Raw genomic sequence first — 20,676 nt, forward strand, 5'->3', positions numbered from 1 at the left:
TAGCTCTCTGTATCACTTGGATATGTAAACTTGGTAGGAAAGTGCAAGCTTGGGACTTTGACCCTTTGATTACTGATTTAAGCCCCTTAAAGTGTCAGCCAACTGCAGCTGTTTTAAATTGAAGGAGACAGAAACAAATTTGTTTGGGGTGTGGGATGAGGAGAAACAAGTGCATATCCATCGGTCCCTTCTGCTTCATTTTGTCAACTGGCAGTTTTCTCCAAGTGTCTTTTAGGTCAATCCTTTAGGATGCTTATGCCTAATCTCTAACAGCCTCAAATCCTGACCGCTCATATATCAAATGCCTGTGCTACTATAACAGCCTTCAAGCTACTACAATACAAAGGAGCCTTGAAAAAGGGCTGACTCAAATAGCTTTGTAATTCCCTGTGAGTCTAATAGCACCTAACACTTTGGTGTGAAGAATAGCTCACTAGAGTTTTACAAGAACCTCAACGGTTTTGTTCTGTGTTTTGAAATAGTCCCATAGTTGGTGACATTAAGGTGCTTTATGTTCCTTTAATTTAGAACTAGAATAGAACCTTCTTGGAGAATCAAGTTGATATATCTGTGATTCAAATATGACTGTATAAGTAATAAAAAGATCTTTCTTAGTGGAAGGCTTTTTTGGAGGATTACAAAAAGTCTGTTGCATTTGAAACAAGCCTTTATCTCAATTCTTCTCTATCTTAGAGCAGAGAGTTGGTTCATCCTGTCCTGAGTTTGAATCCTATGTAAAAATACCCATTGAGTTTCTGAGTTATTGTTTCTCATTTCATTACTGCACTAGCTATTGTATTGAACTTTTAAGCACTTTCTTTTATGTATCAAAAGGCTTATTGAAGAACTTATTTGAAGCCATTTTCTGTTCTTTTGGATGCTGCTTTAACATGCTTTCCCATCCCTGAAGTGCAGTGCATGAGCGTAGGTAAGGGTTACAAATGCATATGCATATTTGTTTTGAAGCTGAGGCATACTTCCCCAAAAGGTTTTACTCAGCCATCAACCCTAGTTGTTTACCAGTAAGGCCTAGCCATTGATATATCATGTCTCTCAAATAATGCGTGCATTTTTTTCAGTAAGTCTGGGATCTTTAATGTTATGCTGGAGTTTTTAAAGTCTTTTAAATCTAATTTTTAGTTGGTGGTACTGGAGTGTATAAAACTGACAAGCAAGATATATTTAAAAAATTAAAAAGCTATCTATTCCAAACTCTTCTGTTTCTGAAAATGAACCCTTTTCATTTTTCATCACTGTCTGTCTTCCTTAGGAGATCAGACGTAGAAATGTCAAAGTCGTTTATGATAAGCCTTTCTTGCAGTATTTCTAAGTTGTAGAAAGGAGAGGAGTAATGCTAGCTTTGCTGGAAAGACTGCTTTTAAGGTAAATTGAGGAGCTTTTCAGAATCATAAGTCTCAGTTGTGTTTTCTGTTGAGCTTCACACATGCATATTTCCAGCACCTTCTGTAGAATTATTTCTTATCTCTACGGGAGCTTAAATTAGATTTAGTCCACTTAATAAGAGACAGTGAAATGACGTTAATATATATTTCATCATGCCTTTGTTAACTGCATCTTTTTTTGTGTTCTTAGGGAGAACCTGGTTTGCCTGGCATAGCAGGGGAGAAGGGAGCAGCGGGGCTTAAGGTTAGTACTGGAAATGGATTAAAAACAAAAGCACATGGTACGTGAGTGCATATAGATTACAGTTGCTCTTTCCAAGCAGTGTTTATATTCTGACTGGCTTTTAGTGATCTGCTCTCTGTAGTGATCAGCCCTGTCAGAGGCTTTACACATTGCACCATAAAGAAGCATTATCTTCTGCTGTGCATGTATAATTCCAGTCGGTGGCACTGACGCATACGCATCCATTGCCAAGTGAGTGTAATATGCCTGCAAGTGTTTGGGAATATGGAGACCTTTTCAGAAAAGCTTTGTTTATGCTCTTTACAATGTGTTTCAGGCTTCTTTTCAAGAGCTACTGTGGTCAATTCTTTGATGAATGTCAGGGTTAAGTCTTGAGCGCTGATCCTGCTATTGTGGAAGTCAGCAACAGACTGCACTAAGAACATGTCTGGGCCCGTATTTGATGTGTCAGAGTGTCTCTTTGCATTTATTTTATTGTTAAATGATTATTTTTGTGCTGTTTTGATATTGAATGACTGGAATAGAACATAAAGCTTATAACTGTATAAAAGAAAGCTCAATGGTGATTTGATCGGTGGGCCTCTTGGAATGGGTAATGTTGAATTCTAATCCCATCAGCTGTGAGCGTGTCTTTGGTGCACATGTGCTCCTCAGCTGATTCTGTGCATCACACTGCTGCTGACAGACACACAGGGCAGGCTCTTTACGTTTACTGACTGGCTGCTTGTCCATCAGGGATGAAAACACACCATTTGGGAGCATGACCTTTTCTTATTTCGTATACAGAAGAAGCAAATTGTGGTACTTAATGCTGAATTCATATGCACAACTGTAATCTTTGAGTTGCCTAGCGACTGCCAGCCATCAGAAGGGGCAAAGATGAGGCAGAGTGCGTTTCTGAGCCAGAAACACAGAGATGGGTTGTCAGGGTCATGCTCGGTGCACCAATGTGCATTTGCCATTGAGCTAGTTTCTCAAGCAAGTTATAATTTTAAAAATAATGTCTATAAGCCATCTTTTTCTTCCAGAGAATGTTAGGAGCAGTAAAGGCTCTACTTTGCTCTGAATCAGTTATGAATTTGTTTGAGACACTTAAGGCTTTCTGTTTCTCCCATGGAGTCTCCTTAGCCATTAATAGAGTCATATGACTTTCACCCCACATTCAGCCTGTAATTTTGTCTTTCATTTATTTCCAAAGTAAGGAGAACCAAATGCAGGAGTCATCTCTGTCCCAGAAGGCCATCCCACAGAGGCATGCACCTAGTCATGAAGGTTTAATCTAGAACAAAACAGGAAGAGAACTTTGAAACAAAACAAAATTCTGCATACATACTATTAACGTTTTAAAATTATGCTGAAAATCTGTTGTCTACTGAGTTCTATTAAATTTATTTATTATTGCTTATTGAAGATTTCATTATTGGATTTTCATCATTTGAAACAGCATCATCAATTGTGACAATGATAATAGTACTAACACTTGGAATTTTACTTGTGTTAATAACTTATGACTTCTCTGCTCCACTTGCTTTGAGCAGGGTGACCCTGGAGAGAGAGGAGAAAAGGTGAGTTGTATTCCACTTCCTTTGCTGTTATTCTGTTTTGGAAAGCTGTCAGCACACCAATTCTCAGTTTAAAAAAAAAGATTAAAAATAAAAATGCAGCTATAGCCTACAACTTGAGAGCCATCGTGCAGCTTTTTTTGACATCAAATAATACTAATACCAGTTACTCCTTCTGAGATTACTGTAGCTTGATTACTCATGGAGAGCAGTGCTCATGTCTTAATTGCTGCACAGCTGAGGAACTCTGCACCTATATATCTAATGTTCGTATCAGAAAAAGATGAATGATTGGATACATGGTAGTGGCAAACATTTCTCGTAACTTGGTTTTGATGCTCTGTTACCTGCAGGGAGTAAAAGAATTTGGTAACAGAGTGCTAATTACACAAACTCTAGATGATATACAGTGACACAGAGACAAGATGAACTCCATGATGCAAAACATGGGTGTGATTCTGCCCTTTCATATAAAGATACCAGTAGCAGCATTCATGTGAGTGCAAATCAAACTTCTGCATCTCTGCAGGGGCAACCTGAAAAATGCTGTAAGCCTTATTTTGAACAAGAATCTTTACACAGACTCATCTCCTGTGTTTAAATTGAGCCATGCTTTTTAAAAAGTAAGCTGCTTGCATTCAGGTGTGATTTGCTCTTGAGAAATGATTGCTCATGCAGCTTCAATTTTCAGCTACAACTGGATTTCACTCCTTTCTGTTAAAATAGTATTTGTAGTAGAACTCCAGTAATCCTTTGTTCATTTTCAAGCACAAAAGCAGTATAGCAATACATTCTAACCTGTGCTGGACTTCTGTTACTTAAAATCATGACATTTCACCATAATCATCCGCCATATTTCCCCTAAAAATGTAGTTGTAAATGTCCTGTGTGCCCTTTATCATGTCAAATGGACTCAGAATGACATTCCTAGCAGTTACTGTTGCACATCTCCATGTCTCATCAAACCCTTAATTAAAGACTTGCTAGTTTGTTTGCTAGTTACCCTTGTGTAAGTGACCATCCTGTACAAAATGATCTCTGGTACAAGTCTTCTGAGAGGAACTTTACATTGAACTTTTCAGAGCAAATATGAGAGGTGCTGAATTAATATTGTTGTTTGAGTATTTTTACTGGTTATCTGGCCAAGACCTACAGAAATGGTTGTGGCATATTTAGAGTCAATATTCATCAGTACTTTTGGTATTTTATATATTTCTTGCACTCAAGTCTCACGGACATGTTTGGTCCTCATATATAACAGACTTCTTGGTTTACTCTGGTCTTCCTATACAGCTGAATTAATAAAAATGGAAATGTTGTATTTTTATAGATCAAACTTTTGAAGCATTTCTTTAAAAAGTTCTTTTTAAAATGAGAAAAGTCTGCCCAGGCATAAAGGGGTGTTGTCTGAATATCACTTTTTTAATAATATACAACACATCAAATTTATGTAGAGATAACCATTTTGGTGGCTGTCTGGAGGAGTGAAATCAGTGAAGTTTTTCTGGTTTGTGAATCATGCATGGAAGTACTTCAAACTCAAGCAGTTTATAACATATATCACTTGAGAATCCAATAAAAAGTATTGGAATTGGATGACTTACCTGAATTTGATTAGATATGCTTAGGTGAGTATCTCTGGGGAAGAAATATGCGCTGCCAATTTGAAATGCTGAACCATCATGAAATCATTCCTTCATTTCTAAACCACAATGAATTGTGGAAGTCTGTAGACTATACCAACAGGAAGATAGTTGTCTGAGAATTTATGTACTTTTGTGAATTTATATTAAAGACTGTATTAAGGCAACAGACATAGCAGCTATAAAAACCACACTTCCTGTCCATGCTGTAGAGAGAGTGGCTACTTGATTAATAAAACTTACTTGCCAATAATGTTTGAATGCTGACTCCTCTGTCTGCACTGTGTACTTACATAAAATCATTTTTTAAAATATGTGTTTTCATTTCAGGGTGATGCTGGAGAAAATGGACCAAAGGGTGACACAGGAGAAAAGGTACGCTACTTATTAGTAGAAAGGAAAGCATGTGCCATAGATGTGTTTACAGTCTAATCAACTAATGAAAATAAAAGTATGACAAAAGAAAAATGCATTTCAAACTTTATTAAAAAATGTTGAACAGTTTGACTGAGTTCATTCCTATAAACAGTGGAAAAATGTCACTGTTCTGTTCCTGACTTTATGTAGCAGCAGCTTTAGTACAGAGTGCATTGGCATCAGTCTCTAATCATCAGAAAATTTGGCCGCAGCCTGCCCAGACTACTGGCTCTATGTCTGATGAGTTATATCTCTTTATGGTATATCCTAGCTTTTCATATTTCCCATTCTCTATTCTCTGGAAAGAGAAGGACTAAACCAATATGGTACCATGACGGCTAACTTCCTTCCAAACAGCCAGCTTGGCAATTGAGTTGAAGATAAAAACTACATTTTAGAAGTTTTTTACCATATTATATCAATAACAACCTCACTTAATACCTTGTTAGCTCACTGTTGCAAGGTGCCAATGTGTAAAAGAAGCTGGAGTCATCCAAATATTATTTTATTTGTTTTTTTATTTTGCTTTATTTTATTCAAGATTTGTTCTGTGCCCCTGCAGAAAAGATCAGAATTGAACTTGAGTTTTTAATTGTTTTACGTATACAAAGAAAGCCCATGTAGAACAGGAAGAAGGACCAGTCATAATGATCTTCTCCAGCTGCATAATCTTTTGTATTCTTCGTGTATATTTTTGAGTACAGGTTGCATATGGCTTATTACCATCAATTTGGAACTCATATGCTTCTAAAAGCGTTAATTTCAGTGACTATGTTTGAGCAGAAGCATAAAAACATTCTTGTCGCCCACCCCATATGTTTAATTGCATAACCAACTCAAATCAGAGTGTAGCGCAAGAAGTTTACCAGATTTATCAAAATACTAGGAAGCAATGCATGCAAATCTCTCAGGCCCTATCATTTGGAAGCAGTATTCAAGACCATAAACTTATTATGGGGTGTATTCTAAAGTCAGATATTAAGAATAGTCATTACATATAAGAATAGTAAAGTTTGTTTATTCTCAGAGCTTGTTTAGATAATACTTCTTCTGCAGTCATGTTTATTAGCCTAGGTTAAAATCATAAGAACCTTATTTAGTCACTCAGACAAGGTATGCCAGTGAAGTCTTCTTAATCCATTTTTACAAGATTTAACAACATAATTTCTAGGAAAATATGAGATTGTTTTCAAGATGTAGTCCTGTAGCAACTAAATGGGAAGTTAACCTCTCTGGAGGAGAGGAGACTAGTGGAGACTAGTGGAGCTTCCCTTGTTGCTTCGCTTCTTTATCTGCTGTGAGAGTGAGCATGCACCCATTTGTATTCCCGTGCTTCACCGTGGTCTGCGATGCATGCATCTGACTGCTTGGAATCTTGGTTAAGGGAAGAAAAACTCCTCTACCTCTTTAGTTAACCTTCGTTGTTTTTTGCTCACCCATTTTCCCTGCCTACAAGGCAATCTGCCACCCAGGAAAAAAAATCTGTATTTTATAGTAGAACTGCAGCTTAATGTTGCTGAAAGATAGCTTTGGTAGGAAGTTTAGGATGTATTTCTACAGATAGTATAGGAACTAGCATTAATCTCAGTGTCCTTACATTACCTTTGTGCTACTTAACAAGGAGTGTATTCTTTCTTGCTCTTCACTGTAAGGCAAAGATCATGCTGTATGACCATCGCGTAAAATTCAGGAATGAATTTGCCCAGCAGTTGTTAATTGCATTAGTGTTAGAGAATCTAAGAAAGCCTATTACAGTCATGTTTAATTTGTTCACAAAGTAGCCTTGATGTTTTCTTATTTTTTTTCCCCATGTATTTTTTTTTTCCCGTATTGCTTGTGCTTTTTTCACTGGTGTCATAATCGTCTTGAACAGTTACCCTTACGAGACTATTCTGCTATAATGCAGAATTTCAAAGTAGCTCAGAAGCCTTCCTTCTGTGTTTTCCTCTGAGTATTTTCTATCAGGGCAGGAGGTTAACACAGAAAACTCTGCCCTTTTCTGTTGTCTTAAAAGGAGCGGATGGAAGCAAGACCAGCAGATCTCACAGGCATCCTTACTAATGCATTATTCCTATGTTCTTGTGAATGCTCTCTGCTTTGTATATGGGTAGCTCTGAAATGTCCGGAGTGTGTGTTACTTTACAGAACTTCACTACCAGATGAGTATTGAGAGTTTTTGTGAACTGAACACCACCTGTGGAGAGGAGTTCAAGACTTACTGAGGCACTGTTTTTAAAAGACATTTTAAGAGATCTGCTGGGAAGTGTTGTTCAGAGATGATGTAAGGCTAGAACTGGTTCCATTCCCAGATGTTCAGCCATTTGTATGTATGCCTCCTACTTGCTTGGTTAAAAAAAAAAAAAAAGCCATTTATATAAATAGATAAATGTATTTTAATTTAATAAATGCTATATATATATAAAATGTGTGTCATAAATTTAATAAATAAAAACAACAACTTAATAAAATAATTTAATATTTAATAAATTTATATAAATAAATGCAGGGACCATTACACTAAATGATAATGCTACGCGTTTAAGGCATTTCATTCGTAGATCACAAATGGTAAAACATTTCTTTAAAAGATTAAGTCATGTTTCTGTGAGATAAGTACTAAATCTTTATTTTGCTATGTAACAGAGATCTGGTGACAACTGTTTCAAACTTTGTTTAGGAATGGGCTCCTATCTGTACAATTCAACTTTACTTTCTGAAGTGCTGTACCCAGTGGTTGTCAGAGGTGCAGACTCGGGTCAGTACTTTTTGACCCATGATTTAAAAAGGAAACTCTATTTTCTGAGTTGGCCTACACTGAAGGCAGTATCAGCATTAGACAGGAGTTCTTAGACTTAGCCCCTGGAAACTACCAAGTATTTTTCTTCTGTGTGCATGTTCCCCTGCTAAAATTTCTTCATTTCCAAACGGTCTGACTCATCAGAGAACTGGGAACAAGCTGTGCCATATTTTTTTCTTTTAATCCCATATTAATTTTCATTCTTATGTGAAGGTGGATTATAAATACTTAATGCTCTTATCTCCCCATATCAATCATTATCCTTTAAAATGTTTAACTTGTGAATGTCTCTTACCAGTTGCTTTGCCACTTTACGGCTATAAAAAGTCCCTGAAGCTTTGCAGTTGTACATGCTTGTAAGGGATATCAGCAGTATCACTCATGCACGTCTATCAAGAAGAGGCAGCTCAGGTTTCCAGACATGAATCAACCCTTCATAAAACTGACTTTTTTGTTTTTAACTCACACATGAGAGAGCTGCAGCAACTGTGTAGAGGAAATTCTGTTTCTGTTCTTTAAAACGAAGTGAGCATGTTTTCTGCTGCCATTTAATTTTATTGGACTGTTACAAAAAATAAAAACCCCCAAACCAACACTGAAACCCCACCATTCACAGAATGCTTCCTCCAGCTTCACTGAACTACCAGGAATGGGTACTCTGCTTAAACATCTTCAAAATGGATAACACTGTTGGTTTCTATACTACCTGTGTCAATCGCTAAGAGGCTCTTGCAGAGTTTGCAGTTACTACCATGTAGCAACTTGTTATTTTCAATGAATAGTCCAAATGTATTTTGAGTAATAAATACTGAGATGGTCCTTCAAGTATAAGTGCTCTAGCCATCTTTGGCAGCCTTAATTTTAACTAGCCGATTTTTCATCACTTTGGTTTTCTCCATATTTATTTGGCTCGTCACTAAGGGGAAGAAAAAGTGCAGCAAATTGAATATTCAGGAATTTGAAGGATCCTGTGATAATAACACAAAATAAACTGGGAGCTGAAAGCTTTGCTACCAACTCACTCACCAGTCCTCTGAACTTGCGCATATCATTACCCCTATCAGGTCTGGTCAACCAAGCAGAAAACAGGACACTGTTTCTGAATGCAAGATGTGTCCTCAGAACAGAGAGCTTTCCCAAATACATAAATGGCTGTAGCTGCCACATCCCATCATGTGCAGCACTTAGCTGCATTGTCTTACCAGTTTAAATAGGCTGAAGAGCTGCCTATGACCTGTCCTGATGGTGATAAATGCATAAGTCACTGTTTTTTTTTTCAAGGCTCATCTTCATTTGCACAAAAAGCAATGTCACTTGAGATCTGTAGAACCAAATCAAAAAGATCACTCGTCGTAAATTGCGGTGAATTATTTTTAATGTATGTCAGCAACTTAGAGATGCCAAACTATGTCCCGTCTTCCAGCTTTTTAAAGTTATTTTTTTTTACAAAATCAGCAATTATTGCATCTGCATTTTTAGTAGTGAAATTTGGGTTTCTTTAGTATACTTTTTGTAACTAATTCTCTCTGAATTTTTTTGAAAATAATATGGTTTCTTTTCTGAATCCTTTGATTTAATTTCAATGGGTAAGTTCCTATGTATCATCACAGAGAGTAGGTAGTCTTGCTAAATAGCTATTTTGCTATATTATCTTGCTATAATCTTGCACGTTTTGCTCTATTTGTTTCCTTAAAACTGTGTATGTAATAAGTATGATTATTTCTTGTGGATTTTCTATCAGGGTGACCCTGGTTCGTCTGCTGCAGGAATTAAGGTAATTAAGTGTTCAAAGCAGTTGTACAGGGAGAGGAGGGGTGGCTGATCAGCATTACTTTGTTGTGTCAGAGACATTTCAGGTACCATTAATGTTGTGATCTTCCCCAACCCTATTTTTAATTCCTTTTGTTTAGGGTGAACCTGGTGAATCTGGACGGCCTGGACAAAAGGTATTACTTGGAAATGTTTGTGTTCTTTTTCTTCACTGTTGGATTTGTGATAAGTCTTGCTATGTTAAACTGTTTTTACACTAGGATGCAGTGCTGTGCAGCAGCTTGTACAGTGTGGTGTATGATCATTTTGTATTTTAAAAAGCACAGGAATGATAACACTAATTAGCGTGAAAAGTAGTATCAGAATAACACACCTCCTCTTCTAGCATCAGAGCACTTCTTGCATTGAAAGCTTACCCAATTGCAGCTGGCGAGACTAACAACAAATGGCTCTGCTACTTGAATGATCGCAAGTTAACTTTGCATGTTTGACTGAATATTAACCTTCAGCCTATGGTACATTATTGCATCTAATTAGGAAGAAAATAAATGTTGGCTAGAATCCCTTTCCTATGTACTTGTGAGGGAAATCAAACTATCAGAGATGCGCAGTGTGTTTGGGAGGACAGAGACTGGGTAATGCTGCTCCATTCTTTCGTCCTGGGGAAGAAATTCCCCTGGGTGCTGCATAGCTGATGATGTTTTTGCAAGTAAAGATCCAGCAGGAACTGTAATCACTCTGTGCTGCATGAGGTCCTGTGAAGTTGGGTAATTTACCTTTTGAATCAGTAGTACATCAAATAGTGAATGCTTTGCCTTCAGCTGCCTTTCAGGAGAGTAGGAGGTAGGTCCTGCTGGGAGAGCTGGTGAAAGGGCAAAGAGAAGAGACAATGAGGGTACCAGATTTTTGCTCTGCAGTACCTTGTTTCCCCCTGGACCCTTCAGCATCCTTCTTGTATCTTATAACATTGAAAATTTCCTACTGCTGTCAGGATGGAGCAAAGCCCAGTGGAAGGTTGCGTGCACAGATATTCCAGCCTACCAGCCAAGAACTATAATTTCTGTATAGTGAGTGGCACTACTACTGTTTTCTAATACTTAAGGCCTCTTAGGTGACTAAGCAAAATCTCAAAACACATATTAATATAAAAGAAGGAGTCAGTCTTGTTTGAGAAATTTTAGTTACCATCAGTTACAACAGACTAAACAAAGACTATTACGGTAGTAAATGCAGTTCTTTAGTGAAATACAGTTTTAATTAGAGAAAGTAATCATAGTAGCTTAAAGCTATCTAATCTGTGGAATCATTCAGCATGTGCATTCTCTACTGTGTGCTTTGCTGGGGCAATAAACTAGAAAATGCACTTAAGAGCCTGTTGAGATTCATTCTCTCATTAGCTGGCTGCCATGGAGGTAAAAGCAGCAGTGATTTATCAGCAGGCTCCTGCAGGATCTCAGTCTCCAGGCACTCAGGTTTGATCTCATTTACGTAATATAGATAAGTGAGAAGTACACGGCTCAGACTTTCTATAGTGTCAGCTTGCTGATTGTACCAAAGGGAGCTTAATGCGTTCTTTCCACATCACCTCAGAAGCTCCCAATATGCCACCTCCCTGTCCCCAGCCAGGGCCAGCAGCTCCCATAATGTACTTGCTCAGAGTACTTCCTCCAGCCACGTGTCCCACAGCTACCACCCTGCCTCTGTCAGTGGGGACTCATGCACCCCACCAGGGGCTGTGGGTCCTTTGTCCAAACAAACTTGTGTCTCAACCCTTTGCATCACCTCTCTTTTCCCTCATGCCCCATTTTTTTTTTTTCCTTTCTGTATCTTCCTTCCTTCCTTATATATTACTTCTCCCTCCTCTTCTGGTTACTCCTTATCCATCTTCTAAGAACAGATGAATATTGAGCTACCCACCTGAATAGTACTTACATGAAATGAGATGTGTTGGTGCCTGAATGGCCTGTCAAGGCTGTTGTGTGCCACATGTTGTATCACAACAGAACAACTTGCCCTGCCAAACTTAGTGTGATGAAAAGTTAGTATACAGCCTCTTCTTTAAAAATCATTCTTCTCATAAATCGTGCTTGTATCTTTTGTATTAGGAAAAGTTCAGAAAATAAACGCTTGTCTACAGAAGTTGAACCCTCATTTACAATTCTAACTATAATGAAACATTTGTGATTTCATTATGTATGACATTCTTTGACGTATCTTGGATGGGCATCTTAATTGTTTTAGATTGCTGTGAATTCAAACTGGCTTTGCTGGATCCTTTCTGCTTCTTATGTTTGTGTCTCTAGGGTTTAGATCTGTCCCAAGATTTAACAGTGACCTACTGCAGCAGTACTAATAGATTTATCAGTTGCAATCATTCATATGCTGTGCTTAGAAATGAAACTTAGTGTTTCACAGTTGGATAAGAAAAGGTCACGTTAGCAGTGTGGTGCGTGGCTGCCCAGCTGAGAAACCTGACAGAAGAGAGAGATGATGGAGCTAGCACTTCGTAAAGAATGGGTGTAATGGAGACTTTTTAATGGATTGTTCTTTTGCAAGACTGACAACCCATTTCCTGCTTTACTAAGTGCTAGGCAATAAACCAAGAGCTAGTGGAGTCTATTGAAAATTGTATCCTAGCTGCCATTCTTTCATCTAATTTTATAGTTAATATTTTAAGAGTGGATTCTTTCCTGTGCTTTTAGTCAGTCTGACGAGTTAAAATGTTGGAGTAACTGAAATGTATTATCAGATGATTCCATAATATGTAAAAATTACTCCATTTGGTAAAGCAATTTGCAGACCCTGTTCTTCAGTTTGTGGCAGAATATAATTTTGTTATCAGCACTTCGAGTCTGTTTCATACTTTTGTCTCAAAGAAGTGTTTTTGGGGTACTGTAGTCTGAGGAACATCTATATTATACATACACACATTTGTTTGTGTGCATGTATCTATCTGTAGGTGAGTGTACGAATATATGTATGTGTGTGTATATATACAAGTAAAATACTTTAATAGCAAAATCTACAGCCCTAACCACAGAGCTGAAATCTGGATCTCTGTAAAGCTCAAGCATGTACAAAATCTGGAATATAGTTCAACTCATTATAAAGGTAAAAGTTGGCTTCGGACTTCAGACCAGTTCCAGAAAGTTCGGGGAATATTCACATCCAAGGCATTGGTTTGAATCCATCTGTGTATTAAAGCCTTTAAAATAATGTTTTCTTCACATGTTACTACTACTATTTTTTTTTTCTGTTCATCATTTTTATTTCCCTAGATGACATCTTTCTATTTAGTTGGTATCTCAAAATGGCCACGTGTCAGAACGCTGTGCTAGCCTTTCTTGGGTTAGACTGATATCAACTTTGCTTCAAAATAAATACGTTCTGTTCTCAATTCTCGTTACGAATTTACCCTTGCAAATGCTGTGCTATAGGTCACTTTATTACAATTTTAAATAAGCAAGATATTTCTGGGTAAAGCAATAGAAGGTTATATTCCCACTAGCCTTTATGACACCATGTATATTCATAGATAAATATCAAGCTCTGAAATAATGCAACAGATAGCTCTATAAAAACAGTGCTCTGGCTGTAATTAGGTAGTTCTGCTTGAATTGCACAATTTGAACCTGAATTGCGTGGTGGCTAAATCAGGCAGTCAGGCAGCACGACACCTATCTCAGAGTTGAAAATGGAACAGAATTAAACATCTGTCGTGAGCATGGAATTCAAATGGCAGCATAGGAAATGAACCAGTGTTACTTGTTTTCTTCTCATTTAGTTGCCAAAATAATAAGAATTCATTCTTGGTTTTTCTGATGTGGATTTTGGTGTTGTCATAGCATCAGAGGTTCCCAGAAGAAATTTAAAGTTTTAAATGGTACATGAGCAGAATTGCATTTAAATCACTAATTTTGAAAATATCAGTCCCGCTTGAACTGACTAGTAGTCACCTGTGCTCTTTTATTTTGCTGCAGAATATATAGGTGTGTTCACTGCGTAGTGACCATAACTGAATAATGTCTGTAATATTATGCAATTTTCCTATGTAGGGTGAACCAGGTCTTCCTGGGCTTCCTGGACTCCCTGGGATAAAGGTAAATAAACTGTAGTCTCTGTGGTACTGGGGGGGGGGGGCACCACAAAGAGGGGAGGGACTGCAAGGATGTGACTAAAGTGGTCCTACTGTGCTCATACAGCATCTGAGTCTCTGATATTTAGATCGCCTCTGATTAACACAGGAAGGTTTTGCATGGGAAATTGGTTTAAGTAATGAAACAGTATATCTTAAAGTAAAATGTGAAGCAAACCATTGCCTTATCTGGGAAATAAAGATTCTACTGCTTAAAAATGTCTAATATTGGTAGTCTTACATTTCTTTGTAATGAAAGAGTTTTGTCATTTGTGACATTGTGATTTTACGGAGTTGTAGTGGGTTTCCATTTTAATGGCTACTTTCCAGTAGCAGTAGTCATACAGACTTTACCATGTCTCCAGCCAGCAAGCTACATTCATTGTACACAGACTGCAGAGAACTGGCTCTGTCAACAAAAATACTCTCTGCTCCATTATACAGAAGCGATTTCCACTGACAAGTCAAAATGTTTTAATAAGATTCTATTCAGTATTAGCTACAGCCCCTGGTCTAATACCTGGTTTAGCTCCTGGCTTCCGGTTTGTCTGGGATCTTTAGGTAAGTTGATGCAAAAGACATGTGGTTGGTTTAGCTCTGCCATAAGTGGTTGCTCTGGGAGTTGCAGACTCTTAGGCAGTTTGAGCTGTAACTGTACAAGGCTGCGCAAAGTGAGCGGATTTGCATATCCTGAGGGAGTGCTTGTTAGGTTGGCTGCTCCTCCTTTGTGGCAAAGATCCTCCTTTCAGGGGACAAAATCTCTTTGAAACTTTTTGTTTGCATTCCAGCATGGGCCTGTGCATACCTCAGGAGATGATTTATGTCACGTTTCCAATAAAAAGAGGAATAAGCCAAAGGCCAAACTTCTGTCTGTTTCGATAGAATTCAGTATCTATCTTATGGAATGCAATATTTACAGTGGTTTTCTCAAAAGACTTGTGAATTGCCACAACATTCAAGCATAATGTCCTTTCTGTGTTTCTAGTGAATTATGGGAATAATTGAAAGTGCATATTAAAGTTTGTATATTGTCATACCTGAAAATATAGTTCCCAGGGCGGTCATTCTTTTTCTGCAAGAATGAACTCTGCATTGACTGGTAAAGATCATGTAGCTGAGTTGTGATGAAACTGTATATTCAAAAGCATCTTCAACAGAAATCCATGGTCTGTTTGCTTTACTAGTAAGTCAGGAGGTAGCTCAGCTGGAGGTCAGTGCCAGCATCCTGGGAGCACTCACCAAAACCAGCTGGGGTTATGGCTGGTCTGCGTGAATTCCATGTTCGTGCAAACTATACAGTTCCATTTATATCTCAGCGAGGAACTTTAAAACTATTAAATCTCTGATCTGGAATATTATTTCTGTTAGGCTTTATCTGTTGGTGGTAGAAACGGTTCAGAGGGTGGCTTCCAAATCCACCTGAAAGGCAAAATGTGAAGTGAAAAAAACAAAGACTCAAAAGTTTCTGATGAGATCCCTTGCAGCTGAAAAGCATTAGGATTCTCACTGCGCTTTTTGATCTTTCTTCTGTCCACTTTAATTGGAGTTGCAGAATATTCTCAAAATTTGTGTCTTCCTGGGATATTCTAGAAATTACCATATTCTATTTGTTTTCTGCTTAAGGAGTTTTGAACAGTTAGCCCTCATTGGCAAGTGCATCTGAAATATGTTAATTCTTCTAGGTGTGCAGATTTAGCTTAAAACTGTTCCACAGCCAAGTATTCTGGAAATTAGGTAAATAAGTAGCAAGTGTTCGTTTCTATTTGATATACAGTATCTCAAAGCACACAGGTGATTTTGAATGAATGAACTTGCTGTCTCAGGATCATCTTTACAGAGCTTTTATGTTCTAAAGAGCTGTGGGATTGTTGGATACTGGCAGTCCAATACGAACAGACTTCTTCTGTTTGTGAATTGTGTTTGTGAATGTCTGTTCTCAGAATTTTCCCAATTTCCGAGAAGAAATTGGGAAGAGAAGACTCCATGTTGCCCAATTTTCAAAGAATTTCCATTAGTTCTTTCAGGTAGAGAAAACAAAATCAAGACACAACCTTATTCTTTACACAGGAAACTCTTGGATGTAGCTCTTCTGGTCTTAGGTATTTATCCCAGGACCATCCATGTAAGGAATTGAAGCCTTCTCTGATCTATCCATTGAACTACAGATTTGCCTTCTTGTGAATGGAACTCTCTGCGGTGGCAGTCTGTACTATGAAATACTTTGGGTAACCCTGCACTTATGTAGCACTCCTTACAAATGCTAAAGCAGCCTGTGAAAACACGGATGCCATGGCAAGAAGAGAATCATATCTTTCCAGCTGCATCTCATCTTTCTTCTCATGGTTGAAGAAAATTCCAAAGGCATCCGGTCTAGTATTCCTGCAAGCATATCCAGACTACTTAAAAGATTAATAAATATTAATCACTGGAAAGTTTCAGCTTCTTATAATGCCATTTCAATTAATTAATCAGTGTATATTCCCAGCTTGGTTTAACGTGACATTAGGATCCAAATGGATTGCAGTACTGGATGGACATGCAAGTATCACATCAGAATTCGGAGTATGCAGCAGGGTTGTTATTAATTATTTTTCTAGACTCATTCGCTGTGTCCACGCGGATGTTTTGGAAGTTCTTCCTGTTCTTTTTCTCTCTCTCAACATTGTCAGTTAGTGCCATGGAGGAAACACAAGTGCAGTCAGTTATTTCCAAGACAGTGATGAAGCTGTCTGTGACATGCTGGAGAAGTGTTTTTCAAGCACCTGTTGCTGTTTAGGAATGGCTGGAAACTTAATGAGCCCTTGAATGTGTTGTACCATGTAATTTGGGAACCGAGTAGGCACCTAAACACAGAATATTAATTCATCACTCTGATATCCCCCAACTGATGCTATGTAGATGCAGAATACTTTCTATGAAACACAAACTTTTTATATCTGTTTTATCTCATAACTTTTATGGGATAACACATACTAAGCAGAGCTGACTTAGCGTAGTGGAAATCATGCATTCTCTTATTTGCTGGACTGTCAGACACCTCTCAAATCTGTGGTGTTGCATTTTCTGGCATTTAGGCACTGCGACCCTCAATTTCATCACTACAGAAGGAAGACTTCAGCAGGACACAAAGTTTTCTCAGTAACAGCACTTGATGCAGCATCTGGTTTTTCTTCAACATTTCTGGGATTTCACACTCCTCCAATTTTAAAACAAATACTGAAACAAAGTTTGTGATTACAACTGAGCTTTTATTTGGTTGTGTTCAAGAAAACTGCTATTGGTTGATTTGGCAGAAGAAAAGAAAATCTTTCTAGTCCTTCTGCTTTGATATGTAGGGGCACTTTTCTATGTATTCAAATCCAGTGCAACTGTCTGGCTCAATAGACTTGCCCAGTGTGCAGCCACTTGCATCTTTTTGTACTTTAGACTGACTTCACTGGGTCTGTGCCTGAGCAAGATTTCAGAAGAACCTGGATAAGAACATGGGAATATCTTCTTTTTAGTGACAAGAAAAGCAGTTCTAATACTGATTTTTTTTTTTTCTGTACTTGAATTTCTTTTTTTCTTTTCTCTTCTTACTTAGAGAGGATACTTCATCCTGTATCTTTTCTAATTCCACAGAAAGACTGCAAAATTTACTACTTCATAGAACCTTTAAAAGAAAAAAAACGCCTCTAGAAAAGCTGATACTCCTTTCATCCGGTATGATCCCGTACAAAAGAAATCTCTCAGAGAAAATGAAAGGCAGAATTTTGAGGCTGGGTATGCTTGTATACAGCTTGTATTGTAAAGCCATTTAAATTCTTCAGAAAAGAGAGTGACTGTGCTGTTGAAGCTCAGGTGTTTAGTTCATGATCATCCCCTTGGCATCTGGTAGCACAATGAAAGGAAATCTAAAGTAAATAGTAGTTTCAGGTGTTACATTTTGGAGTAAGTGCCATTCACAATGCAGAGAAAAATACTTCAAACTTCCTTTTTCTCCCAGGAGTTGTTAGGAAGGTTAAGCTTCCCCAGTGTTCTGGGATTTGTTGTCTTTTCTTTTTGTAGAGGATCTGTACATCCATTCTTCTTGGTTTTGTTTTTGTTTTTTGTTTTTTCCTTGTCAATGACTGTTACCAGGAAACCTGTGCTGATTCTACTTCTCTTTCCATTCTTCTCTGGGACATGGGCATTCTTGCCCAGGCTTCAGTTCATCTTTATCTTGCCGATCTTTGGAGCTGGAAGGGGCCCGCTGACCCTGTGACAAGCATTTCTCAGTCCTCAGTATGAAGATGTACTGAAAACGCTAATTGCAACAATTGAAAAATGTGGGAATTCAAACTCTGCTTTGTGGAAAGTTATGTTTCTCCCTGATATGTACTTGCCTTAGCTCATATATATATATATATATAGAAATATTCAAGTTTTAACTAATTTTCAACCTTTCATCCCTCGTATAAAGTGCTCTCGAGTGGTTGTCCAAGTAGGAAAAACAATTGTGTAGTATTGGTCAAACGCTGAAAAGTAGAATATAATGATATATGTTTTTAGCTGAAAATGGGAACTAATCTAAAAATAGGATTTAATACCTGCATTTGGACAGCTAATTTTTAGAAGTAGGTTTTCAGAAGTAGTTCTATGCATCGGTACATTTATTAAAAATAAAAAAATTAAAAAGATATTAATGTCACTAATGTTCAGAATTCTATTTCCAGAATGGAAGTATATAGACATGTACATGTATGCGCATAGTTGCATATCTACCTTTGTTTATCCATTCCTGCCTGTCTGGTTTCCATATGCCATGGCAGTAATCACGTGCACAGGGTAGACAAGTCATTTTCCAGACTATTGAGAATCAAGGCCAGAAAATGAAATCATCATTAACATTGGATGGTACGCATGTGTCAGAAGGATTTAGCTGGTTGTTCTTTTCGATATATGCAGTTCTTATTAATCTGCCATAAACTATATCCACCAAAAATGAAAGCTCTCATTTTCTTTCCTGGAAGAGGCTAAAGTATAAGTAACTGCAATACAGGATGTCGCTTGTCCTAAAGATTGTATTAGTTGAAAGACTGAGCTTGTAAAAATCTATTTCTCAGCATCTGTTTTATAACATAGTTGGATTTTTCTTTATTCTTATAAAAATCAATCTAAATCCAAATTTTGAATGCCAGTGAATAATCTGAGGGCTCTGTGTTCTGTTTTATTTGTTAAGTATTTCATTAGACATAAGAAAGACGCAGCAATATGAAATTATTTATGTACCTCAAGTATACGATTTTATGTGGTCAGAAATGAGTGCTTGCAGAAAAGTTCGTTATATTTTAAAAGTAGCAAAATAAAGCTCTTAGACTCTTAATCTAACTGTTCTTCTAAAGGAAATCATTTGGGGCCAGACTTTTAATAATTTAGCAGATCAGTCATTGCAAAGAATTAAAAATGAGATGCTTATTACAAAAAGTGTTTTTATTCTAATCCTCAAAAATAGGTACTATGCTGACTTGAATTATAATTAGCCTTTAAGTAAGAAGAATTTGATATGACTAATGCATGCAGAGTTAATCAGAATTATTGCTGCAGAATTATTCTTTTAGCACCCGTCTAAAGCAGCATATGTTCCAAGCAGGTAGTAAGAACAGTAAGAAAATCAGTTCACTAAAGAGCAACAAATGTCATGCAAAGTAGGGTTAGTTGTGAAGCTTCAGGGTTTTAGACAGGTTTTGAGGAAGTATATTTTGGTTTTTTTTAAATGAATCATAAAGGCTGAACATGCATTTGGAAATTCAAAACCAGAATTGCTTTTCTAAGTTTAGAGACAGGTTTGAGTGGGAAGATATTGTTTCAAATGTGATGAGTGAGCCAGACAACCTGTTCAGCTGGCCATTCCTGGAGCCAGTCCTGAGCTGATATGAAAAGCCTTAACAAAGACTTCATGAAGGGGGGTTCGTTTTTTATCACATTTCCTTTTACCTTGCTCACTTCCTTCTTATGAACTGAGTACTGGAGTCTTCCTGATATCAAAATTCCCATGGACTTGAGGCTGTATGTAAAGTCCCTCTAATGCACTTAACATCGAGAAAATATGAAGTGCCATTCTCTGACCTGTACGGCCTAAGGCAGGCTGAGCTTCTGAGGTGTTACTGCCCTCAGAACTGAGTGCCACAGATTGCTTAAGAAGAATCAGGTTAGGTGTGAGCAAGTACAACTCCATCAGCTGCTACAGCACTGCACCTCTGTTTAAAAGACTTTGGGAGATGTATTTGTATTGGTTATCGATCTCAGAAATCTGAGGGCAACAAATGGCAATTTCTGGAGAATGAGGGAAGATATCAGTGAACCAAGTTCAGTCTTTCTAACTTTTTTGTTCTCTAAATGGCCTTACACCTGGGTTTTTGGATGTTTTTTTCTTGCTAGATTTTGTTCTGTATATCTTCAGCTTTATGGGATTCTTTCAGTTGCATTAGACAAGGAAAGTGCATCATTTTTTTTTAATGACTATCAATGAGTTGGGATGACATTTAAGACAAGCACACCTTGGTCTCTTCAATGAATAAAATGGGGACCTGTCCACGTCTGCTCTGATTAGAAGGAACACTTTGGGCTCTCCAAGGGTCTGTGGCTTGTGAGGATTTTGCAGACATTACCAGGAGTTGGGAGTATCTAGAGAATGCTTGGACCTACAGGAAGGAGCCTGGGATCTCCAGTCTTCCCCTGAGCAGT

At 37.7% G+C, this 20,676-nt stretch overlaps 1 protein-coding gene across 23 annotated transcripts in view; it reads left to right on the top strand.

The window, feature by feature from the left end:
* The window catches only part of COL25A1 (collagen type XXV alpha 1 chain), a 299,717-nt gene that overhangs the window by 236,038 nt on the left and 43,003 nt on the right, over positions 1-20,676 (top strand). For 19 of the 23 annotated variants that reach the window (XM_040699609.2, XM_040699611.2, XM_040699607.2 and 16 more), the window contains 6 exons: positions 1,594-1,647; positions 3,186-3,212; positions 5,183-5,227; positions 9,808-9,840; positions 9,977-10,012; positions 13,892-13,936. In XM_040699609.2, coding sequence (XP_040555543.1) covers positions 1,594-1,647; positions 3,186-3,212; positions 5,183-5,227; positions 9,808-9,840; positions 9,977-10,012; positions 13,892-13,936 — 240 coding nt within the window. The remainder of the gene's footprint in view (positions 1-1,593; positions 1,648-3,185; positions 3,213-5,182; positions 5,228-9,807; positions 9,841-9,976; positions 10,013-13,891; positions 13,937-20,676) is intronic. The other 4 variants (XM_040699615.2, XM_046940766.1, XM_040699621.2 and 1 more) reach the window with 1 other exon arrangement.

Source organism: Gallus gallus, chromosome 4, assembly GCF_016699485.2.
Source record: "Gallus gallus isolate bGalGal1 chromosome 4, bGalGal1.mat.broiler.GRCg7b, whole genome shotgun sequence".
NCBI classification, from domain to species: domain Eukaryota; kingdom Metazoa; phylum Chordata; class Aves; order Galliformes; family Phasianidae; genus Gallus; species Gallus gallus.